This window comes from Lithobates pipiens, unplaced genomic scaffold (assembly GCF_037356315.1).
Source record: "Lithobates pipiens isolate NorthernLeopardFrog02 unplaced genomic scaffold, aLitPip1_a1.2 Scaffold_8, whole genome shotgun sequence".
Taxonomy (NCBI): Eukaryota; Metazoa; Chordata; class Amphibia; order Anura; family Ranidae; genus Lithobates; species Lithobates pipiens.
In genome coordinates this window covers 535,026,385-535,052,809 of record NW_027507903.1, presented here as the reverse complement: position 1 = coordinate 535,052,809, position 26,425 = coordinate 535,026,385, and the positions used below count along the sequence as shown (strand labels likewise).

The 26,425-nt window shown below is 45.5% G+C and overlaps 1 protein-coding gene across 1 annotated transcript; it reads right to left on the bottom strand.

Annotated features, from left to right (window-relative positions):
* Positions 1–18,225: 18,225 nt before the first annotated feature.
* Positions 18,226–25,680, bottom strand: MAT2A (methionine adenosyltransferase 2A). Its single transcript, XM_077469564.1, has 9 exons — positions 25,503–25,680; positions 22,400–22,477; positions 22,176–22,298; positions 21,960–22,072; positions 20,616–20,759; positions 20,316–20,534; positions 20,047–20,229; positions 19,779–19,912; positions 18,226–19,485 (listed from the first exon to the last, which is right to left on the bottom strand). Exons 1-9 carry the CDS (start codon positions 25,594–25,596, stop codon positions 19,383–19,385), a joined length of 1,191 nt encoding a protein of 396 aa, XP_077325690.1. The 5' UTR covers positions 25,597–25,680; the 3' UTR covers positions 18,226–19,382.
* Between the last annotated feature and the right edge of the window lie 745 nt (positions 25,681–26,425).

The following is a 26,425-nucleotide window of genomic DNA, read 5'->3' as shown; positions in this document are numbered from 1 at the left end:
ATCATTGTAGGAGCCTTGCTGCTTGTAGTTCAGTAGCTTGTCTGCAGGCAGGCTTCTTCAATCTGAGCTGTCACTTCATCCCACACTGAACTTGTGTATGAGGATGGACCTCAGGCAGTGATCTTTTTCTGTCCTGATCTTTCTTGAGCGTTAAGTTGATTCCCAATGACAGCTTTTTCACAAAATTGGAGCATGCTGGGTAGAGGAGGGGTTATAAAAGGGACATTTTTTTCTGGAGCCATGATAGCAGATGAGGTGATAGTACATTGCTATGGATCGGAACCAAGTATTCAAAAACCCAATGAGCGCTCAATGGACTCCAAGAAAAAGACTTCATAGTAAGTACAGAAATATTAAAGGAGTGTGGGAAAACAAAAAAGTAAACATACATATACTAATCTCGCTGCTGAAGCTGTCCTCTGCCACTTCTAAGAATGAAAGTTATCGGTCAGCTCTGCCCCTCCAGCACTTGCTGGAGCATTGCGCTATGGAGAAGGTGGGAGTGATGCACTGAGAGGCTCAGCCAGCAGTGGGTCAGGCATCTGGGTGGGTTCCAACATTAGTGTCAGGAACAATCCAGAGCCTAGGCCAGCTGTGACATCAGTCAACAATGGGATTTAGCCTACTTATGGATCTGGGTCATAGGAGAGCACAAGTGCACTCATGTAACCCAGAAGAAAGGTATGGTCAAAATAGGATTTTAGTACTCACCGTAAAATCCTTTTCTCTGAAGTTCATTGATGGACACAGCTCCATTAATCTTGACCGTAGGGTTATTATGCCACCTTCAGGAGAGCACTAGGCAGAACATGTAAGACATGTGAAAAACAACATAACGGTACAGTTCCGCCCCAGGGGGGCGGTCCCTCTGATAATAACCCCTCAGCCTGCTTCCTGCAGCTCAGTACGTCAACAAGCAGTATAACGTAAACCAATAGGAGGAGAGGGTGCTGTGTGCGTCAATAAAGAGAGAAAAAGATTTTACGGTGAGTACAAAAATTCTATTTTCTCTTTCATTCATTGACGGACACAGCTCCATTAATCTTGACCGTAGGGATGTCCCCAAGCAGTGTCACAACAAGGGGTGGCAACAGCAATATAACTTCACCCACAACCAGAGGTGCTCCCTAATGGGGGAGTCACCATCTGAACCAAGCGCATCAGAATTTGCAGTTGGCATATGCATGTGCATTGACAATCAAAAGGTAACTTTCTCTTAACAAGAAGAGAGTGTAAAAACAGGATTTTTAAAACTGCTTACCTGTAAAATCCTTTTCTTTGATGTACATTAGGGGAAACAGAGCCATAGTAGTTACTATTTGGGTTATAGGGCCACTGATAGGCGATGGACACTGGCACGCCCTAAGGCAAGAAGTGTACTACCTCTATAACCCCTCCCACTACTGGGAGTCCTCAGTTTTGTAGCCAAGCAATACAAGTGTATACCAAAAAAGGAGGGACCTCTGTGTCCCCTGATGTACATCAAAGAAAAGGATTTTACAGGTAAGCTGTTTTAAAAATCCTGTTTTCTTTTCTTACATCAAGGGACACAAAGAAATAGTAGTTACTATGTGGGATGTCCCATAGCAATGGCAACCGAAGGGAGGGAAACACAACCAAAAAACAGGAGGCCAGAGGACTCAGCCTGCAGTATACTGCACCCAAAGGCAACATCCTCATGACCTTTAATATCGATTTGATAAAAGTATGAACCGAAAGACCAAGTCGTGGCCGTACCAATCTGAGCCATAGAGGCATGATGATGCTCCACCCAAGAGGCACTAATCGCCCTGGATGAGTGTGCTCTAACATAAGAAGGAAGGGAGAATTTTCTTCTTTAAGCTTTGGAAAATAGTGGATTTTGACACTGCCTGTCCACATTTTGGACCCTCTGGCAGTACTAACAAAACATGTGTTTTGCAAACCTGAGCGGGCGCCTTTAAATAGACTCTGATCGCTCTTACTACATCAAGGGAATGTAGTGCCTTCTCTTCCCTAGATTGAGGCTCTGAGAGAAAGAAGGAAGAATCATATTTTGGTTTAAATGAAAACCTGTTGGTAGGAATTCAGGATGAGGACATAAAACTACCTAATCCTTATGCATGATTAAATATGGCTCTTTACAAGACAGAGCTGCTAGTTCCTGTACTTTTCTAGCAGAAGAAATGGCAACCAGAAATATTATCTTTCTTGTCAAAAGGAGCCAAGGGAATTTCTTGTAAAAAAAAGGCTCAAACAGCTGATTCTGCAAAGCCGATAAGACCAATTTTAAATCCCAAGGATTTAGAGGTGCCTTGTTAACCCCTGAATGAGCTACACACCAAGAGTGGGAAGCAAGAGGCCATTGAAAAAAACACTGACAAGGCCGGGATCTGGCCTTTGATAGAAGTCAAGGCCAGCTTCGTTTCAGATTCCATATGCAGGAAATCAGGGATCCTGCCTATGACATACTTCCTGGGGTGCCAACTCCTGGATCCACACCAAGAAACATGCCTTCTAGACTCTATAGTAAGTGATTCTGGAAGCCGGATTCCTGGCATTAATCAAAGTAGACACTACCAAAGGAGATCACCCATGATCTTTTATAAAGTGGGATTCAACAGTGGAACCTGTTACATTTTTCGTCCGTAAGGTAGGATGAAATACTGGACCTTGTGCGAGAAGGTCTGTCGAAGGACTCCTACTGCCATCTTTATGATCTCTGTAAATCAAGATCTTCTGGGACCACCAGAATCGCCTCCTCTTGTTCCTGCTTAATCTTGCGGAGAAGGCGCAGAAGTAGCAGAACTGGAGGAAATGCATAGATCAGTGAAAACTGATCCCATGGGAAGACTAATGCGTCTGTTCCACCTGCTAGCGGATCCCTTGTTCTCGACACCAAGCTATCGACTTTGTTGTTGAATCTGGATGCAAATAGGTCCATGTCCGGAATACCCCATCTCTGACATATCGATAGGAAGTGTCGGGGTGAAGAGATCATTCTCCCGGAAATAATTGTTGGCGACTCTAGTAGTCCATCTGATATGAAAATTGCCGATAGGCTAGGAATGTTGTGTTCTGCCCAAGCTAGAACATTATTCACCTCTCTTTGGGCTGCACGACTTCTCATGCCCCCCTGGTGATTGATGTAAGCCACCGCCGTGGCCTTGTCAGACTTAAACCTGACAGGACTGTCCTGTAGTCTGACCGTCCCAGATTCTAGGGCCAGATGTACTGCCCAAATCTTCCAAATGTTGATAGACAAGGTCCTCTAACCTGGACAGAATCTTCTTCCAGGGCTGCTCCCCAGTCTAGAAGGCTGGCATCTGTTGTTAACACTTTTCAGGATACAGGTAGAAACGTTTTTTTCCATTTGCTGGATAACAACCACCAATTTAGGCTCTGACTTATGTCGGGAGCCAGGCGTATTGGAAAAAACCAAGGCCTGAATCTTTTTATTCCAGACCGACATAATGGTGTTTTGAAGCAGTTTTTGAGTGAAAATTGCAGTAAGGGACAGCCTTGAAGGAGGCCACCATTTCCCCTAACAATCTCACATACAGCCGAATGAAGGATTTTTCTTTGTTTTGATAAGTTGAATTAGTCCTACAATGGAACTGATTCTTGTCTGGGGTAAGAATACCTTCTTCTGTACGGTATCTATAACCAGCCCCAGGTACTGTAATCTCCTTGCTGGTTTGAGTATCCAACCCAGAGATTCCAGGTAGTTACAGCTGTGATCAGACTCTGGTTTAGACCTGAGACTGAATGATCTATTAAAAGTAGATCTTCTAAATAATGACATATCAGCATGGATGTCACACCACTTCCTTAAACTAAATCTCTCTAAAACTGAGCTATTAATAATCCCCCCTGCATATGCCCCCTCCATGACTTTTCCATCAAAATCAACAATGCAACCATCAGGCCCTCCCCTCACGCCAGGGTACTAGGTGTAACCCTAGACCAGTGATGGCGAACCTTGGCGCTCCAGATGTTTTGGAACTACATTTCCCATGATGCTCAACTACACTGCAGAGTGCATGAGCATCATGGGAAATGTAGTTCCAAAATATCTGGGGTGCCAAGGTTCACCATCACTGCCCTAGACTCTGACTTGACATTTCAGCCCCAAGTCCAATCGTTGTCAAAAGTTTGTAGATTTCACCTCCGTAACATCTCTAAAATTCACCCCTTTTTAACAAATGAAACTACCAAGCTCCTCTTTCACTCCCTTATTATATCTCGCCTTGACTATTGCAACTCCCTTCTCATTGGCCTGCCTCTCCATAGGCTATCTCCTCTTCAGTCTATCATGAATGCTGCTGCCAGACTTACCCACCTTACCAACCGCTCAGTGTCTGCTAACCCTCTCCTCCAATCCCTACACTGGCTCCCAATCACCCAGCGAATTAAATTCAAAATACTAACCACAACATACAAAGCCATTCACAACTCTGCCCCGAGCTACATCACCAATCTTGTCTCCAAATATCACCCAAATCGTCCTCTCCGTTCTTCTCAAGACCTCCTACTCTCAAGCCTCTCGTCTCCTCCTCCCACACTCGCCTACAGGATTTCTCCAGAGCCTCTCCACTCCTCTGGAACTCGCTACCTCCACTGGTCCGGCTATCCCCTACTCTTGCTACCTTCAGGCGATCCCTGAAAACTCATCTATTCAGGGAAGCCTATCACTTCTCAAACTAATCTCCTACCACTTCCATCAGCTCATTCCCGACAGTTATAACCTTTTGTACCACCTGCCCCACCCTATTAGATTGTAAGCTCTTCTGAGCAGGGCCCTCTAAATCCTCTTGTATTTTATTGTATTGTAACTGTATGGTCTCCTTTTTATATTGTAAAACGCTGCGTAAATTGCTGGCGCTATATAAATCCTGAATAATAATATTAATAATAAATAGGCTAGGCCCGTTATGCTTTGAGCCCTTAATCTGGCTAAAGAAGGTGCCAGAATCTTTCAGAACACCTGTGGTGCTGTGGCTAAACCGAATGGCAGGGCCACAACTGAAATTATGATTTTATATTTCAAAGCGCAGAAATTTATGGTGAGCGGGAAAATTTGGCACATGGAGATATGCGTTATTGATTAAAGCCAAAAACTCCCTTCCTTGCAGGATGGACACAATCGATCGGATTGTGCGAAAGGATCGGATGTTTAAGTACCGATTCAGATCTTTGAGATCTAGAATGGGTCTTACCTCTCCATTTGGTTCTGGAACTGTAAAATGTTTGAACCAAACCCTGTGCCCTATTCCACTAACGGAACCTCTGATATCACTGACTGGGATAATAGATGATCCAGAGACTTCTTTTTCTCTGGATCCTTGTGAACATTTTCCCTTGGAAAAAATGAGGAGACGTAAACTCTCGGAATTCTAGTCGTAACCTAGAAAAAGAAACAAATCTGCAGAAGCCATCCATCTATCTTGACATTGTTCCTGCCAGATCTTGAGAATTGTAGGAGCCTTTCCTCCCAACCGAACGAGCGGGGGCGCCCCTTTGAGGAGGCTTTAGCATTCTGCTTTGTGGGTTTTCTGCCCCAAGATCTCTTCTGACCCTTGGGGACTTCCCTTGAAGCTGACGGTTGATGCCGTAGAGACTGCCTAGAGTCTGATGCCCCTGGCACAGGAGGGGCCGCACGATTCAAGGAGAAACATTTGAACTTCTTCTTTACTGGTAAGAGAGCTTTTCCCATTAAAGGGCCTTTGAATGTACTTATCCAGAGCGTCTCTAAAAAGCCGTACACCATGAAAGGGAAAACTGGTTAAGAGCTTTTTACACGGTGCTTCGGCTGACCAATTTTTCAGCCACAGAACTCTGCAAGAATGCACTAGTCCAAACATAAGCCTTTCATAGCATCTACTGTGAGACATAGTGCGTGTGATACACCAGCCCATTGCTGGGCCTGCTGATCAGGCAGAATTTCAGGTATCTCCACAAACTGTTCCTTAATGGACTGAGATACACCAATTGCAGCAAGAACTGGCTGCACTACTGAACTTGCTAAAAACATATTGTTTTTAGAAAGAAGTTCCAACTTTTTATCTGTTGGATCCTTTAACATCAGTGCAATATCCACCGGACATGTAAGATTCTTGTTCACTGAGGCAAATGCAGCATAAATTATTCGAACCCCCCATTTTCTTCATAGAAATCCTCAGCAAAAGGGTTGTGTAAGGGAGTACACAAGCAACAGTCTTATGATGCTACTCCTTCCATATTAGGATCTTCAGAAGAGGATAAATAAGTATCTTACAAATATTTGGGACGATATACCTCATCCCCAGTCTCCTGCACCTCAATAAGAGGGTCCTGAGCACTAGCTGGGAATCTGCTATGTTTAGCCCCACTATGGAGAGACGTCATAGCATCAATCTTCTTTCCAAATTACACATAGTAGAAGAAAAAACCTTTTGTATGATATACACAGGGCCTGAAGTGTTTTATGCAACAAGTTTCCCCTGACGGCTCAATCTGACCAGTCACATCCCTCTCAAGAGGAGAGCAGCGCTTTGTCTTGCGCGGACCCTGAATCATCCTCACTGTCCGATCGGTCCTGGTCAGCATCCTCTGACACATCAGAGCAGGGGCTGCCAGTCACTACGGGGCCCGAGTCAGAACTCTCCCTGGAGGGGGGAGGGACGTTTTTTGCCGCCTTTGCATCCGCACACCGCCTCCACCCTGGAAACGAACGTTTCAAGGACCACCGACAAAGCATCCAAAGGCACTGCACTGTTTGCAGACGAGCCAGTTGCAATTGCAGGTAGGTCTGGGGGAAAAAAACGCCAGTTTCTGACGCCATGCTGACCCACCCTGTCTGCCACCCTTGGAGCATCCTAATGAGGTACATGCAGCGCCACGTGGAGGACCTGGACAACAGGGGGCGCCGGAACAATATTAGAGTGAGAGGAATCCGAAGGCCCTGAAGACATACAGACTATTCTACAAGACGTGTTCAATAATCTCTTGGGTGAGCCGGCCACCAAACACATAGAAATGGATAGAGCCCACCGAGCTCTCCGTCCAAAGAATGCTACCTCCAAACCAAGGGACGTCATTTGCAGAATTACCTCTTACCCCCTCAAGGAGGAGATCATGAGGCGGGCCCGCCTGACACGCAAAGTGACTTTTAAAGATGCTCAACTGCAACTATTCCCTGATCTCTCGTGGATCACCCTGCAAAAATGCAAGCTCCTCCAACCCCTCCTGCGTACTCTGCAAGACAAAAACATCCCCTATCGTTGGGGGTTCCCCTTTAGCCTCACACCCAAGCACCAAGGCAAATCTGCCATCTTGAGATACCCAGAAGGCCTGCGTACTTTCTGTGATGACCTAGGAATCTCTATTCCTCAGCTACCTAAATCGGACCTTGTGCCCCCCCCCCCCCCACCCCACAAACATCGGAACAGGGATGCGACCCAGAAGACCACCAAACACAGAAACGGATGAAGCAAGCTCTTTCTTCTGCATACCTATTGGCAAAAAGACACCACTCTGCATTGCAGCTGCTGAATAAGCCCTGGCCACCCCCGTTCATTTAGTCCCCCGACTCTAATTCCCACTTTACAAGCAGGGCAAGTCTCTGCTGAGACTCGAGAGAGAGGGAACTTCCATGTTCACTCGACCCCCCCCCCCCCCGATTACATCAACAGACTCATAGTAGTTTGAAAGTTAAAGATTTATATGACTGAACTTGGGCTCCCCTGCAGCTGCCTGGCCCGTACCGACCTGGGCAGTTTGCCCACTCAAGGTCACGAAATGTTATCTATTCCAATGTTACTGGAAAACTGTCTCTTTTTCTCCCCTTTTCCTCCTTCTCCCCCCCCCCCTCCTCTTCTGTCTGTCACCGCACGACCCCACATGGATCTTGGGGTGCTCACCTGGACCTCCTCCCGGGGCGAATCTGCATCTGAGTCCTGGCAGTCTAAATTGGCCCTCCACACCAGGTGAGACCCACCCCCCCACCTGACATCATGGCCAAGATCCTCTCCCTGAATGTTCATGGCCTGAACTCTGACAAAAAGAGACACCTGGCACTGAGGGAGTTTAGACAGTCTGGGGCGGACATTATCTTTGTCCAGGAAACACACTTTGACAGAGGGGGGGGTGGGCTCCTTTGCCTTCGCCTCAAATTTACCACTCTTCCGGCCCCCAAATGTGGGCAGGAGTGGCCATCCTCATCAAACATGGATCCCCCTTTACCCACTCAGACCATTATAGTGATCCCCATGGTAACTTTGTTATAATCAAGGGAATGTGGGGAACTCAGAAGATTACTCTCTTATATGCCCCAAATGTCCTCCAACATAAATTCCTCTCCAGGGTGCTGACCAGACTATTTAAGTCAGACCACAATCTTTTGGTGTTGGGGGGTGACTTTAACTTGACCCACTCAACGGCTGTCGATCACCAGGCGGCGGGGCCCCGGGCAACATCAGCTTGGGCTCTTAGGGACTCAAAGCTTTTCTGCCAACTCACCAGACGACTCACTCTTCGATGCCTCTCGGGTCCTCCACCCGGGAGACCGGCAGTACTCGTTTTATTCGGCCCCCATCTCATGCACTCCCGCATTGATTACTTCTTTGTCAATAATCCTACACTTAGACTAACACACAAAGCGCAGATCCTCCTGATATCATGGTCGGACCATGCTCCAATCTCAATCACAGTGGACCTAGGCTCCCCTAACATCAGACCTTATAACTGGAGGCTAAATACATTTCTCCTCCAGCATCTCCCAACGAAAACAGAGCTATCCTCCGCCTTACAACACTACTTTGACGAGAATAGCACGCCAGACATCTCTCTCTCCACACTCTGGGAAGCCCACAAGGCAGTTATCCGGGGTATGTGTATAGCACTCTCTACAGCTATGAAAAAAGATGCGATGACCGCAAAACTCCAAACCGAGAGAGCTTAGAACCCTAGAGCGACAACTGCAAATGTCCCCTACCTTAAGTCTTCTTAAAAAAATAAGTTTATGGGCAACACTAAACCACCTGGCCTTAGGTTGTGTAGAAAAAGCTCTCCTTAGGATAAAGCAAATATACTATGACAAAGGTAAAAAGGCCCACTCCCTCCTAGCGTGGAAATTACGAGATCAGGCCCATATCTCCGCCCCCCCCCACCAGATTAAAAACAAACTAAACTCCACACTGTCCCACCCCAAGGACATTGCAGACACTTTCGCAGAATTTTATACAGAACTTTACAACAATCCCAACATCCCCAGTAACCCCCTTTCCCCCGACCTCCTCCACCGCATGCAACAATATCTTGAACAGAGTGGTGTCCCCCAGCTCCAGGACTCCGACTTATCTACCTTAAATGCACCCATCACGGAAGAAGATTTAGAACAAACCAACAAATCCCTACCAGCCCATAAATCCCCAGGCCCAGATGGCCTGCCCTATGAATATTACAAAACCTTCCTCCCCTTCTACTACCCCGCATGTGCAAACTCTTCAATGCCTTCCTCCGAGACACCCCCATTCTGCCAGACATGCAGCGTTCCTTTATCACCCTAATCCCCAAACCAAAGATCCCATCCTTTGAGCCAATTACAGGCCTATCGCCCTACTGAACTCGGACCTGAAAATTTTCAAGAAATTGCTTTCCCTTCACCTGAACACGGTCCTCCCCTCACTTATTCACAAAGATCAAGTAGGCTTTGTGCCCCTCAGACAAGCAGGAGACAATACTAGGAAGGTGATTGACTTAGTGGATGTGGCGAACAGGGAAAACTCGGCCTCCTTGCTACTTAGCTTGGATGCCGAAAAGGCCTTTGACCGTCTTGGTTGGCCCTTACTGTTCGCCACGCTGCAACACGCCGGGTTCAGAGGGCCCTTTATGCGGGGCGATTCACCACCTTTACTTCAATCCCTCTTCCCAGGTCAAGACCCCCTTTTCCCTTTCCCCCTGCTTTTCTGTTTCTAACGGCACTAGGCAGGGTTGCCCACTCTCAACCCTGCTCTTTGCACTGTAGAGCCCTTGGCCGCCTCCATACGCAATAATCAAGCCATACGAGGGATACCGGTTAGGGATAGAGTTGAAGATCTCACTATTTGCGGATGACGTTATCCTCACCCTGACACATCCCAGAATCTCCCTTCCCAACTTGCACATGGAACTCAAGCTCTACGGAGTCCTCTCGGGTTACAAAATAAATACTTCCAAGTTCGAAGCCCTTCCAATAAACATCCCAGCTGCAGAAATAGCCCATCTGCAGTCCAACTTACCCTACCATTGGAAAACCACCTCCCTAAAATACCTGGGTATACACATCACCCCAAACTTTAACATCCCATATCACCCACCAAATGTCCCACCTATGGATGACGCAAAACCTGTTCCATTACGGCACCTTGGTAGAACCCAGATCGCGCAGACTACTGACCTACGCGGACCTTCAGACCAAGTTTGACCTGCCACAGCAGTCATTTTATGGCTACCTACAAATACGCCATTATGCCCTGACCATCGCGCTTGACCTACAATTCTCTCCCCCTTGGAAAGCTTGATTCTAGTAGGCAATGCCCAGAAAGGTCTGATATCAGACATCTACAAACTACTGAATGCCTTCTCAATGTAAGCCACAGGCAAACACCAGTATATGGTCAAATGGGAGAAGGCCCTCAATGAGATCTCGATGGAGCAATGGCAGGCGATATGGTCACAGGCAGCAAAAAGCTCCCACTGTACTCTATACAAAGAGAACACATATAAGATACTTTATTTCTGGTATAGGACACCTGATGTCCTCCCCAATATTTTCCCGCTACCTCGGACCGCTGTTGGAGATGCCAAAAGCAAAGAGGCACTCTACTTCACATATATTGAAACTGCCCACTATTCATTCCCTTCTGTCCAACAACTGCTGACTCGTCTACTAGACACGCAGATACCCCTGACCCCCAGGCACTATCTACTAGGAGCACCTCTGCCAAAACGTCCTAAAATACACAAAAAAATGACGCTCCACATCCTGACCGCAGCCCGTTGTCTCATCGCCCTTAACTGGAAAAAGGAACAACCTCCCACTTACAATGCCCTGTACGCTAGAATCAAAGATGTGGAGCTGATGGAGAAAATGACTGCCAGGATTCGGGATAGGCTGGAGGCTCATCATAAAACATGGGAACTCTGGAACCTGTGGGAGGACCCTCCTTGAACAGGTGATATGAACCAATAAGGTGACAACTTCCTTCCCCCTCTCCCTTTCCAAGAGTATTCTTGTGACTCTCACCAAGTGATAAGAACAGTTATGAGTTGGCATAGGCTGATTTATTATAAGCCCGCTTTTACGAGATGAGCGAGACATTTATTTTATTTCTCCTTCCGAAATAACAGATATTATAGTCCTCGGGTCGTATTAGCAGTCTCCCTGCCTTTTCTTTACTTACATTATATGTGCTGTGATACTCTTCTTACTGAATAAAAACGTTATTTCACAAAAAAATAAATAAGTCTATCCAAGACAACAGGTGTCAATACCACAATAAGATGAAAAATAACAGATCAGTAATGAAAAACTACTTTAAATACTACCAGGTTGAAAGCCAATGATTATTTTAGCCATAATTTTACTTTAAAAAAAAAAAAAAAAAAATTTTAATAGATACATTTTTTGTCAATAGATACATGCAGAACAGCTTGGCCCTGCCCCCCACTCCCTCCTCACAGGATTTGGTTGACAGGAGCCAATGGCTCCCACTGCTAGTGCTCTGTGAGGGAGAGCTGCTGCAATGGAGGGCACAGCAAAATATTGGGCTCAGCTAATTATAAAGGGGGTGGATCCTGTGGCAAAGGATTTTTTTTTTTTTAGTCTTTGAACCTGGATCTTTCTCAATTGATGAGCCCTTTTACTCATGGTAGATTAAGGAGATACATATTTTATACTGCTAGCACCCTAATGAAAATGTTATCACTGCTCACCAGCTGACTGGAGTTGAACAGTGCTTTTAAGGCTTCTCCACACCACTTTAGTTCATTCAGGTTGGTGCATTGCAGAGAATAACTGTTGTGATGCACTTGCACTGCAGAGTAAAAAAGGGGTCACCTTGCCCCCAGTCATCTTCCTTTGTGGATCTGACCACCTCACTGCATCATCCACCCTGTGCAATGCCCACCAAAGGCCGCACTTGTCACCATGGCTACCCCAAAGAATTATGCTGCTTTTGCCTATCCTAGTGTTAAATAGAGCGAGGGCCCAAAAGCAAGAGACTCCTCTGTACCCTCCAGTTATCTTGCTGCCTGTGTGGTCCTTAACCAGTTGCCGACCGCCGCACGACGATGTACGTCGATAGCATGGCACGGGCAGGCATATTGGCGTACATGTACGTCCCTTGCCTCCCGCGGGTCGGGGGCCCGATCGGGCCCCCGCCCGGTGCCTGCGGCGGTCGGTATTCGTGCGGGAGCGATCCCGGACGAGGGGACGGCCATTCGTTCATGGCCACCCCCTCGCGATCGCTCCCGACGAATAGGAATCCCCCGTGACATCACTTCCTCTCCTGTAATGTAAACACAGGAGAGGAAGTGATGTATTCTCTCCTCCGTGTCGGTATTTTTCGTTCCGACACGGAGGAGAGCGGATCGGTGAGTTGCACCAACACTCTACACACACAGTAGAACATGCCAGGCACACTCACACCCCCCCTTTACCCCCCGATCACCCCCCCAATTACCCCTGCCCCCCAGTCACAGTGACACCAATGTCATTTTTTTTTTTTTTTTTGCATTGGTGTCATTTGTGACTGTAATAACTGTTAGGGCAGTTAGAGCTAGCCCCCTTTAGTTCTAATGTACCCCCCTAACCCCCCCAATAAAGGTTTAACCCCGTGATCACCCCCCGTCGCCAGTGTCACTAAGGCTGGGTTCACATTGCAGCGGTTTATGAGAACGAATGTGATTCGCACCGCACTGCAGTGCAAATCACATCCGATCTCTGTGCGATTCGAATTCAGCCATTCGCCGCACCCGCCGCACCCACCGCAAATTCGCACGGGACCCTTTTTTTGGCCCGCAGCAGAATCGGATCGCATGGGTGTTCACACCTTGCGATCCGAGTTTGCAGATCGCACTGCGATATGCGAACTGATCTGGGGGTGTCAGTAACATTTCACTGACACTCCCAGCAGTTCGCATAGGGCAGTGTGAACTGCCGCCGGGAGGCATGCGATGCGGGAACCCGCCGCGCATTCGTGGCGTTCCCGCATCGCTCCAGTGTGAACCCAGCCTAATAAGCGATCGTTTTTCTGATCGCTGTATTAGTGTCACAGGTGACGCTAGTTAGGCAGGTAGGTATTTAGGTTCGCCGCAGCTTTTTATAGCGCCAGGGACCCCCATATACTACCGCATAAACCCCCCTGATTGCCCCCTAGTTAACCCTTTCACCAGTGATCACCATATAACTGTTACAGGTGACGCTGGTTGGTTAGTTATTTTTTATAGTTTCAGGGCACCCGCCATTTATTACCTAATAAAGGTTTAACCCCCTGATCACCCGGCGGGTGTCATTTGTGACTAATAACTGTTAGGGCAGTTAGGGTTAGCCCCCTTTAGTTCTAAGGTACCCCCCTAACCCCCCCAATAAAGGTTTAACCCCGTGATCACCCCCCGTCGCCAGTGTCACTAAGGCTGGGTTCACATTGCAGCGGTTTATGAGAACGGATGTGATTCGCACCGCACTGCAGTGCAAATCACATCCGATCTCTGTGCGATTCGAGTTCAGCCATTCGCCGCACCCGCCGCAAATTCGCACGGGACCCTTTTTTTGGCCCGCAGCAGAATCGGATCGCATGGGTGTTCACACCATGCGATCCGAGTTTGCAGATCGCACTGCGATATGCGAACTGATCTGGGGGTGTCAGTAACATTTCACTGACACTCCCAGCAGTTCGCATAGGGCAGTGTGAACTGCCGCCGGGAGGCATGCGATGCGGGAACCCGCCGCGCATTCGTGGCGTTCCCGCATCGCTCCAGTGTGAACCCAGCCTAATAAGCGATCGTTTTTCTGATCGCTGTATTAGTGTCATAGGTGACGCTAGTTAGGCAGGTAGGTATTTAGGTTCGCCGCAGCTTTTTATAGCGCCAGGGACCCCCATATACTACCGCATAAAGCCCCCTGATTGCCCCCTAGTTAACCCTTTCACCAGTGATCACCATATAACTGTTACAGGTGACGCTGGTTGGTTAGTTATTTTTTTATAGTTTCAGGGCACCCGCCATTTATTACCTAGTCTCACTAGTGTACCCCTAAATTTAGGGGTGTCTACTTTCCAAAATGGGGTCATTTGGGGGGGGTTTGTGCCATCTTGGCATTTTATGGCCTTCAAAACTGTAACGCCCTTAGAAAGCCTGAAGGCGGTGCTTGGTTTTCGGGGCCCCGTACGCGGCTAGGCTCCCAAAAAGTCCCACATATGTGGTATCCCCGTACTCAGGAGAAGCAGCAGAATTTATTTTGGGGTGTCATTTCACATATGCCCATGGCATGCGTGAGCAATATATCATTTAGTGACAACTTTGTGAAAAAAAAAAAAAAAAAAAAAAAAGTTTGTAATTTTCCCGCAACTTGTGGCAAAATATAAAATATTCCATGGACTCAACATGCCTCTCAGCAAATAGCTTGGGGTGTCTACTTTCTAAAATGGGGTCATTTGTGGGGGTTTTGTGCCATCTTGGCATTTTATGGCCTTCAAAACTGTAATAGGTAGTGAGAAGTGAACTCAAAAATTTACGCCCTTAGAAAGCCTGAAGGCGGTGCTTGGTTTTCGGGGCCCCGTACGCGGCTAGGCTCCCAAAAAGTCCCACATATGTGGTATCCCCGTACTCAGGAGAAGCAGCAGAATTTATTTTGGGGTGTCATTTCACATATGCCCATGGCATGTGTGAGCAATATATCATTTAGTGACAACTTTGTGAAAAAAAAAAAAAAAAGTTTGTAATTTTCCCGCAACTTGTGGCAAAATATAAAATATTCCATGAACTCAACATGCCTCTCAGCAAATAGCTTGGGGTGTCTACTTTCTAAAATGGGGTCATTTGTGGGGGTTTTGTGCCATCTTGGCATTTTATGGCCTTCAAAACTGTAATAGGTAGTGAGAAGTGAACTCAAAAATTTACGCCCTTAGAAAGCCTGAAGGCGGTGCTTGGTTTTCGGGGCCCCGTACGCGGCTAGGCTCCCAAAAAGTCCCACATATGTGGTATCCCTGTACTCAGGAGAAGCAGCAGAATTTATTTTGGGGTGTTATTTCACATACGCCCATAGCATGTGTGAGCAATATATCATTTAGTGACAACTTTGTGTAAAAAAAAAAAAAAAAAATTTTTTTTTTTGTCATTATTCAATCGCTTGAGGCAAAAAAATAAAATATTCAATGGGCTCAACATGCCTCTTATCAATTTCCTTAGGGGGTCTACTTTCCAAAATGGGGTCATTTGGGGGGGTTTTGTACTGCCCTGCCATTTTAGCACCTCAAGAAATGAGATAGGCAGTCGTAAACTAAAAGCTGCGTAAATTGCAGAAAACGTACCTTAGTTTGTAGATGTGACAACTTTTGCGCAAACCAATAAATATACAATTATTGACTTTTTTTTTTTTACCAAAGACATGTGGCTGAATACATTTTGGCCTAAATGTATGACTAAAATTGAGTTTATTGGATTTTTCTAATAACAAAAAGTAGAAAATATCATTTTTTTTCAAAATTTGCGGTCTTTTTACGTTTATATCGCAAAAAATAAAAATCGCAGAGGCAATCAAATACCATCAAAAGAAAGCTCTATTTGTGGGAAGAAAAGGACGCAAATTTTGTTTGGGTACAACATTGCATGACCGCGCAATTACCAGTTAAAGCAGCGCAGTGCCAAAGTGTAAAAAGACCTCTGGTCATTTACCAGCAAAATGGTCCGGTCTGAAAGTGGTTAAAGTGGCAGTCCATGCTGAAGCTAAAATTCCTGCATCTAGACATCCATGCTCTAACACTAACCTATCTAGCCCTGTAAACAAAAATATACATGCTTTTTTTGAAGGCGATCCGACATCTAGTGGACACGGCCAACAGCCGACATGAATGGGGTGTGATGTCACCCATGTCCTCTGCACCACCTCCTCAACAAAAGCCACAGCTGACAGGTCAGATCGCTTGAAGAAAAGGTATGCTGTTTTTTGTTTACAGGGTTAGATAGGTTAGTGTTATATTGTGTGTCTATACATGCAGGGATTTTAGTTTTAGCATGGACTCCACTTTAAGCCACACAGAGCCCTCGTGCAGGACCCCGTCTTGGAAGAGCTCTACCTGCTTGGAACTTTGTACACAGCATCAGTCACTAATCCTTTCTGTATCAAATGACCAAATCCACATTTGTACCCTGTGCCTTGGATTTAGTCCAGCCAATGCCAGAGCCTTACCCTGAACTTGAAAACCTCCTGTGCCATATAAGATGCTTGTGGCTAAATTACCCTGTGATCATGCTACTTGAAAAGCAATCCAAGCACAGTAAATGTTCAGTTTCATCCACACCTTTGTCATAGATGGCCAAGGTACTATGCTTCACTGTTGCATGGGTTGCTGTTAAAACAGCCCAATTCAGAGGAAGCTGGCCTAAACAATTTAGAGAAAGGGGGCTCAAATTAGGCCAAAACTGCAATTTTAGAGCAGATATGACATTTAACACATGCCCCCACAAAAATATACCCACACAGTGCCCATTTCTGATCATTTATAATATGCATGGACAAAGCAAATGATATCAGCTAGAGAATAGCAGGAATTATAACCTGTCCTCAGGTTTAGGAAATTACAAGTAGTAGGCCAGTGCTGTGAAGCAATCATGTGCCACAAGGCCTTGTTTGATAAGCTGGGAGATGAGCCAAAGCAAGGCAATACATGAAATGCCATTACACAATTATGGCAATGCCCATCTTAGGGCAACTTGGTGGGCAGAGCCTAGGGACAAAAGTTAATCTTGTCTACTTCTGATTGACAGTGTACAGCACCACGTATCAGTCAAGTAAAGCAGTGGGGCACTAGTCCCATTCTGAACTCAGACCACTTACCCCTAGCACGAAATTCCATCCATACAGCTCAGTGTATCTGACAGGCACAAACAAGCACCTAATGAATGTGCTCATATACAGTGTATGCACAAAAATAAAATGTCACAGTACAAAGTGCAACTTATAACTCCATAGTATAACAAAAAGTGCTGAGCGCAACAACAGATATAACACACACCTATAAAACAGACTTGCATAGCAAGAGTGCATATAGAAACCAAAATAACTAAAGTATGCGTAATCACTTTGAGTGAGCAGACTAGTGACAATAATTGAGCGCAAAGATGCAAAAAAAAAAAAAGTGCCAAGTGCAATAGTAAACTCAAAATATTGAAGCACACACAATTAAAACTTCTATAACAAAAGTGCTGAGTGCATATAGTAAACCAAAGTTTGATCTAGTTTGTGTGTGCTTCAATATTTTGAGTTTACTATTGCACTTAGCACTTTTTTGCATCTTTGCACTCAATTGTCACTAGTCTGTGCTCACTCAGAAAGTGATTACATATACTTTAGTTATTTGTTTCTATATGCACTTTTGCTATGCAAGTCTGATTTATAGTTGGACTAGTGTGTGGTTTTTATATCTATGGTTATTATTGCACTCAGCACTTGTTATGCTATGGAGTTATAAGTTGCACTTTGACATTTTATTATTGCGCATACACTGTATATGAGCACTTTCATTAGGGGATAGAATTCCTACACTGAGATTTTTCCCTCTATTTTTCTCAATCTGTTTGAGGTGAATACATACCATCTGGTATATTCCCATCTGAACAAACTAGCTCTAGAGCTCTTTTGTAAGGTTCCACCTCTGGAAGCCCAGCACTACCATTTTTTTCTTTTAGTCTATATACATGAGCTGGTGTCAGTGCTTGCAGCATCCAGTAAATGATAACATCCCTCCCGAATTTCATTTAAGCGCAGGAGTCCACTGAATATTTACACAAACAAGCACCTACCCTCATACCACACTGAGGAAATTTTAATGGGCATCTATGAAACCCTTCATGACCTTGTGATAGGCATGCATGTAAGTGATGGAATCTAGTGACTTGCAATGAACACCCGTTTACACAGGAAGCGCTTTCTGGCTGCCTTTAGCCCAAGCAGGTCAGCACAATTCTGTTCAGGTATGGATATTAACAAATGAGTCAAGACACAGGTTTCAAAGGAGACCCTAACACTTTATTAATGAAATCTCAATTGTCTTTTACCAGAAACAGACACATGGAATATAAAAAATAAAAAAAATTTGAGGTGGTTAGTGAAACTCAACTCAGTCAGAGCCCTCCACAGGACAGTTGTAAACCACCAGTTTCTCTGTACAACACTAGCATAGCACTATCCTGCAGGAGGCCCCTCCAACCAAGAGAAGCCTACACATGATACAAGCCAGGACCTCTGCAATGTGCAGCCAAGGATTTTCTGTACTACACCTCAGCATGCCAGAGGTAACTGGTTGCGCAGATACCAGAACCAATACAACAGCATAAAGTGTACCAAAAAAATAAAAAAAATGTTGCCTGAGACCTAGGCTACTCTGTATTTACGCCTTGTCTGGCAACACAATAAATAAAAAGCAGTTACACATCTGTTTTCAAGTAAGATCCTCAGCTCTCCCTGTCCCCTGCCAGTTGTGCCTCAACTCTGCGTTGCACCAGTTACTCTGTAGCCACACCAGGCAACATCAGAGGGGGAATAAATAAAGCAGACATGGCACTGGCTTGCAGTTTTAATAGCGGGCAGAGAGATTTGTGCAGTGTGGCTGAATGAAAAGGGAAAATTAAACAAAAATTAAGGAGTGAGTCTACAGGCACCAGGAAATTGGTTGCAACCATATAAGCCACTTTCTTCAAATTGGGCAGGTGTGCACTGCATCAACCGTGATAGAAATTTTGAGTGTATGGTTTTGGCAAAGTGCTGATTTTTTTTATGCATAGGGAAATTTAAATACACAGGACATGCCCAAGAGGTGGATACCCAATAGGTTAAATGAAATCACTCAGGTCCTGTACAATCAATACCACAGGGATATTACAGTGGTAGATCAGGGATAAAAATACTTGGTCATGGAGATAACTTAAGGCCATTAACAGAACAAGCCTTGTCTGCTAGAAGCACCAAAATAGACAGGAAAGTATGTAGGTAATAAAACAGCTAATATGGTCCCCTCTCCACAAGAACAGCATGGTACTGGAGACTATACAGTGAGCCAATAGATTAACAGGAAAGTTAAAAGGGCCTTTTCCCACCTTAGAAGACTGCAGGCTTCTCTGTATGTAACGCCAGCAAGTCAAAGGGGGAAAAAAAAGCCTAACAATCAATACTCCAGCTTTTTGGGAACTTCCCAGGGGAAGCCTTCCCTACCAAAATGACCATAGGCTGCAGTCCTCTGATAAAGTGCCTTCTTCAGCTCCAGATCCCTGGAATATACAAGTTCATTTGTTAATACAAGAGTATGAAAATTAGCATGTTGTGTGGTGTGAAGTCTCAACTATGGGAAGAGCCTGAGGCAATGGTTCTGTACAGGGCACTTACCCTGGTGATGTCCAGGACACCATACTTACCACTTCAGACTGCTACTGTCAAGGTCAAACTTGCAGCTTTTCATCACGGTCTATTTACGACAAGCCCCTTCTTACACTATAGGACATCTACCTTTGTGTCATGACTCCTCCCTCCCACTTTTTCAAACATTAACTGTCACCAACTTTACCTGACAATGACACCAGGGCGGAGGTCAAAGTTCTTGTTCACAATAGCCAGAAGCTCCCTCTCACTCTTCTGTGAGGTTCCATAGTGGAAGATGGAGATAGACAGAGGATGTGCAACACCAATAGCATAAGAAACCTAGATAAAGAAAAAACAAGTTTGACATGTGGGGGTGAACAGCTTGTAACTGTTTTTCCCCCCTAAACTACCAGCCGGAGTCAACCAACCATGTACTTCAGTCACTCCAATTGTTGCTGAAAATTGTAACTTACCTGGACAAGCACACGACGGCAGAGGCCAGCCTTTACCAGGGATTTTGCAACCCACCGAGCAGCATAAGCAGCAGATCTATCCACCTTTGTGTAGTCTTTGCCAGAGAAGGCTCCACCACCATGGGCACCCCAACCTCCATAAGTGTCCACAATAATTTTGCGTCCAGTCAAGCCAGCATCTCCCTGAAAACAGGTAAATGTCAATATATGCTAGAATATTGGGACCAAATTACAAAACAGCAAGATAGTAGCATTAAACACAGTCTTACCTGTGGACCGCCAATTACAAACCGCCCACTTGGCTGCAGATGATAGATTGTATCATCATCCAAGTACTTGGCAGGGATCACAGTCTTTACCACCTTGTCCTTTAGTGCATCCCGCATCTCATCCAGGCAGATTACATCATCATGCTGAACAGACACTACAACTGTATGAACTCGGATTGGGATCACAGCTCCACGGTCCTGCATATACTGGACTGTCACCTGCCAAAATAATGTAACAGCATTAACACCAAACATACAGAAGAAACCCTTTATTTGAATTATGGTATTCAGGGCACTCACTTGAGTCTTGGAGTCCGGACGAAGCCATGGCAGAGTCCCATTACGGCGCAGCTCAGCCATCTTTGCATTCAATTTGTGTGCCAGCATTATTGTCAGAGGCATACACTCTTCTGTTTCATCAGAAGCATAGCCAAACATCAAGCCCTAAAAGTAAATAATGCAATTCATTAGGATTACCACAGTACGGTTAACACTGGCCATTAGTACAAACAGCCCAGGTTCAAGTTTCACTGTTCCAAAACCAGAAAAGATCACAACCACTTCCCATCCAGGCCAATTATGGCATGCTGGCCCTACGTGTAAAAATCATTCTGCTAGAAAGTTACTCAGAAACCCTAAACTATATTTTTGGCACAGACCCTATGCCTAGAGAATAAAATAGTGGTCAATGCAACTTCCGTCAGACTGTATTTGCATAGCAATATTTCCAACATGTTTAACAAAGGTAACCAATTTTTTTGGTTAATGTGAAAGATGTTACTCTGAGTAGATACCCAAAATGGCACTTTAAAATTGAGGGGGTGCTTGATGTCTGCCACAGCTATCCCAATGGGGGAATGAACACAAATTACCAGTGCTGGGGGGGCCCCCCAAAGTGACCTGATGCAGTGTGGAGTCCTAAAGATCAGCCAATTGGAGGGAGCTGCAGGCAATTTCAGAAGTGTAGGGCATTTAAGGAGACGAGACCACCATGGTCCTTTCAGACAGCATAGTAGCAGTCTTGTATAATTAGCAGGGAACATTATGTCCTTCCCTGATACAGTTAAAGGTCAACCTGAGTTCAATCTCTGCAGTCCACTGCAAAGTGTTAGAGAAACATCTGGCAGCCTTTCCGAGTCACCATCAGGTGCGCGAACCAGAATGGTCACTGAACAGGGAAATTTTTCAGCCAACTGCAGAGAAGTGGAGCCCTCCAGGAGAATTTGCCAAGTCCAATGCCAGAGTCCAAACATGCTTCATGGAGTGTTTCACCTATTGCAAGATTGTGTTGCCTTCTAAGAGTCTCCAAATAATCCTAAAGAATCAGAATTCTACCAACTGGATGTTAGGACCTGTGTCTTGCGTTACCCAAAAAGGCATTAGAAAAACAAATGTCCCATTTAGCATTCTGGTAAAAAAAGCTGGGGCAACACCAGAACAAGTTTGCTGAGCAGCAACATGGTCAAGCTGCTTGAACAGCTGCAATGATTGTTTAGTGTGCAAGGGAATCACTGGCAGGACAAAGAAATCTGAAGGCAGATAACCCCAATCAAAGCCCATGATGTACTGTGGGTGACAATTAAAAATGGCTCCCAGTAAATACTGGCAAAAAAGCAATTCTTCCTAGACTGAATAAAACATCACCTGGTCACCAGCTCCTACATCAACTTCATTCCGGTCCAAGTGGACACCCTGGGCAATGTCAGGAGACTGCTGTTCAAGTGCAACCAACACATTGCAGGTCTTGTAGTCAAAGCCTGAAAGGGAAGAGAGAAAAAAAAAAAAAAAAAAAAAAAAGTTACAAATACCATCTAATAAGCCAGTGATAGGTTTCAAGTGCTTCAGATCCACACCACTCACCCTTGGAAGAATCATCATAACCAATATGTTTGATTGTGTCTCGTACAATCTTCTGGTAATCCACTACAGCCCGAGAAGTGATCTCACCGGCAAGGAGAATCATGCCAGTCTTTGCCACAGTTTCTGTAAATGAAAGATGTTCCATTGAGACACATCTGGTTGGTTTGGAAGAAAAAAAAAAAAAAAAAAAAAAAAAAAAAAAACACACAAACAAGATTACTTACCACAAGCCACCTTTGCATCTGGATCCTGCTTGAGGTGGGCATCAAGGACTGCATCACTGATTTGGTCACAAATTTTGTCTGTTAAGAAAATCCACAAAATTAGATATTAGGACAACAATATAAATGGTTATGAGGATAGATTTTACTACAGTTGCCTAGTAACTGCTCAGTCACTTAAACCATTGGTTCTCAAACTTAGTCCTCAAGTAACCCCAACAGGCCATGTTGTAGGAACTTCCCTCAGATAAAATAGTTAATACCAGGTCATTAATAGCAATTTAAAAGCAGCTGTGCAAAGTAAAGGCACACCTGAAAACATGGCCCATTGGGAGTATGTGAGGACTGAGGTTAAGGACCAGTGACCTAAAGCATTTTAGAAACCGTGATATTAGTGCTATAAATGGAGATGACAGCTGCCTCTTCACAGACTCAGCCAACTGTAGTGACTGTAATACAATGCTGACATCTGATCTCTATGCAATAGCTGTAGTCAAGTCATTACTTCACAGGCCATTTCTGGTAATATACTCCACGTTTTTGCTGTTGGAAAAAAAAAAAAAAAAAAAAAAAAAATTCTACAGTGTCACTTTAACATTCATTAAACAATGCTGATGTTGTGCAAGTAGTACATATCATTGGAAGTAAATACAGGAATAAGGAAGCTACTGCCAAGTAAACCTGGGACTGGAGCCAAGTCACAGCGGATATAAAAGACTCCTCCCTCTGTACTCTTCCCATGCTAGAGAAACGCAATCTGGCTACAACCCAGAGCTGCTGCTAAATGTGGAAGCAGGGAAATACGCAAACTCTCTGCTGCAGCTGTCCAAAGCATGCATCACACCTGAAACCTGATCCACCTCCAAGGCTTTCAACCATTGGACCAATCCGTCCAACACCCACAAGGAGGCAGGGCCCGGGCAGTCACAGGATCCTTCCCAAGACTATGCACAAGGATATACAGCACGCTTATCTGTGCCATTATAGCTTACCTGCTTTACAGTCAAGGGAAGCCATATCCAATTAATGTTAACACAATCTGATACAGTACCAGAAATTCAAGTGCTCATCTTCAGACACCAAATACAACCCCCACCCCAAAAAACTGCTTTGCATGTCATCAGGATAGTGATCGATACACTATACAATTCTGCCCGACTGGATACAAACAGATTTCTCGAGACCAGCCTCACATCATCCAATGCTTACAAGCCATTTGACATTAAACCCAACACTGCTTAAGGTTTCAATGTTAACATGTAGAATTCTAGTCTAAACCTAGCTGGACTTAAACACTACCTCCCAACACATGCATTAACATTCAATTCATATGAATACCTAGTTTGACCCGGTCACATGATCAACTCCCATCAGAAGATATGGGCCATCCGTTGTCGGTGCTCCTAGCAGCCCATTGGTGAATACTGAACCAATTCCTCCACCCACAAGTTTTAAGTGGATGTGGGAATCCTTTCCACTGCCAAAATACTCAGTGCTGCAGCTACTAGCCAACTGCTTACCTCCCCCACAAGGGCCATCAACTTCTGTTAAGGCAGTGGCCACACATGATTGAAATTTGCCTGGTCCCTGCTGAACCAGCTGTCTTGATCCATTAATGGCCACCTTTACACAGGTTATTCAGCATAGGTACTTGCTAGTATTTAAAGTGATTGTAAGGGGGTTTTTAAAAACACATTTATGCTTGCCTCCACCATGTAGCTTGTTTTGCAGAGTGGCCCCAAACATTTTCTTTTTGGGTCCCCCGGCAGCTCCTCCCCACATCAGATAACCCCCTAGAAGCACTCTACCAAGGAGGTTACCTTACAGGCGTGCTCCCAGGTCCAGCATTTGCACCTAGAAATTAGTGCCAGACTCACTCCCTGCGTTGATTTGAATGACTGCAGCGGAAGCAAATGGCTGGGCTTCCATTGATCTATCAATTCAAGAGCTGGGACCCCATGGAGAGGGGGGACAGTGTCCCCACCGACATGAAGGGGCTCAGGTAGGGGTGCTGGGGAATGCCAAGTATTTTTTTCCACCTTAATGCATTAAGGTTAAAAAAAAAAAAAAAAAAATTATATGAGGGTTTATAACCCCTTTAAGATTAGGCTTAAAATAGAATTCCAGGCTAAACCTTTGTTACTTAATAGAGATCACACCTGCTGTGTAGCAAGTGCTTTGTTTCCTTTTTGTTTAAGAGGTCTCAGCTATAGATTTCCTAGTACAGATCCAGGCCATTAGGTGGGGAGGAGCCCTTCCGCTTGGCTGATTAGTATCATACACATGGCTGTACAGAGCTGAAGTAATGACCCCCGGAACCCGTGGTGTACCACTGTATATTACAGCAGTTGTAAACCCCACTTGGTCATTTTTACCTACAGGTACACCTATAGGGCAGCTTACCTGTAGGTAAAATGAACATCTCCTAAATATGCAGTCACATAGCCAGAGCAATAAAATACAGCAGAACATGCCAGCTCTCAGCGATAATATTACATCAGAGGGCCTCCTAAGGCAAGTATTCCATGATGTGCTAGTACTTGGCTGCCATACCAGTTTGGTACCTCGTGATTTTTTAAGTCACCTCTGCTCTTTTAATGAATTCAGCAACCCATTAAAACAAATGAGCTGCTAAAACTGTCTTCCAGTGTGAATGTGCCCCTTACTGTACTAATACAGACCAGCATGGCTCCGAGGGAGCCATTCCATGTGACCCCTCATTACACTGATCAGATGCACACTGGGTCCCCCCACGTGATCAGAGGGGTGCAGGGACCCCCCTCACCAAGTTGGTTGGGACCAGGACCACTCCCTAAGTGTTTAGAGAGGGGGGGCCGGACTCCACCCATTGGTTGATCAGAGGGGGGCTGTGAAGGCGTACTCTTCCCATTGGCAGAGCCGCCGCCACTCTCCGCACACAGGCGGGGCCGCCCCACACCACGTGCTCGGCTGCATTGCGGCGGCGGCGCGCACCGGCCTAAGCACGTTTAAATCAGCCGAAAGGGGATCGGCTCGGCGGCCGCCTCCTCCCCCCACTCACCGACATGCCCGAATGAGTCACGTAGTGAGCTAACGTCCTATACCACCCGCCCCGCCATGAACTCACCAGGGTGACCCTCCCCGACGGATTCGGAGGTAAAAAGGAAGCTCCCCTCGTCGATGAGAGCATCGTGAAACCCATTGAGCAGCTGTCCGTTCATGTCGTCGTTGGATATTTCTGTGCTTCACAATGACCTCTTACTGTCCCTTGGTCGTCACCGGTTGGAATGAAGAAATGGCGCCAGAGGCTCCGCTTTTATATCTTGACTGCCTGACGTCACGGATCCCGCGCGACCTCGCCGGACCATTCACCAGCCCCCACCGACTACGACGTCACCGCTGGGGAGAGTGGGCCGGGCCAACAGTAGAATTTACCACTGGAAGTATTGTAGGGGTGGTAGAACGAAATGAACTCACCCCAGGGGGAGATGGAAAGAAATCACATGAGGTTTACGTCTTGTGTAGAGGGCAGTCTATGTAAGAGATGTGGAGAATGTGAGGATATTACAGTCACATAATGTATTGTGGTACAGTCCAAGGAGAGGGACTGAGAGAAGGTGGGCGGAGCTGAACCATTCCCTTCCCTGCTAAGAGGGAGAAAGGAGACATGAGAGAGGCAGGAAATGGGGAGAGGAGAGCTGTGCAGCTGTTCTGCTCTTCATGCTCTGCTCAGGGCTGTCTTTAATTTTGATTGGGCCCTAGGCAAACATTTTATTGACCCCCCCCCCCTCCATTCTGAGACATACAAAAAAATAGCAGGTAGACTCAAAATCTATTTACTGCAGCAGATCACGCAGTGATTGCAATTGTTTGCCAGAGGTTACAGTCTATCCTTACTGCTCACTGTCTGGTTGCTAAAGGTTACAATGCATAATTTCTACTTGCCAATTGGATGCTAGAGGTTAATATACATCAATACCACTTACTGATTGGCTACTAGAGATTAAAGCGGATCACTACTGTTTGCTGATTGGTTGCTACAGGTTAAAG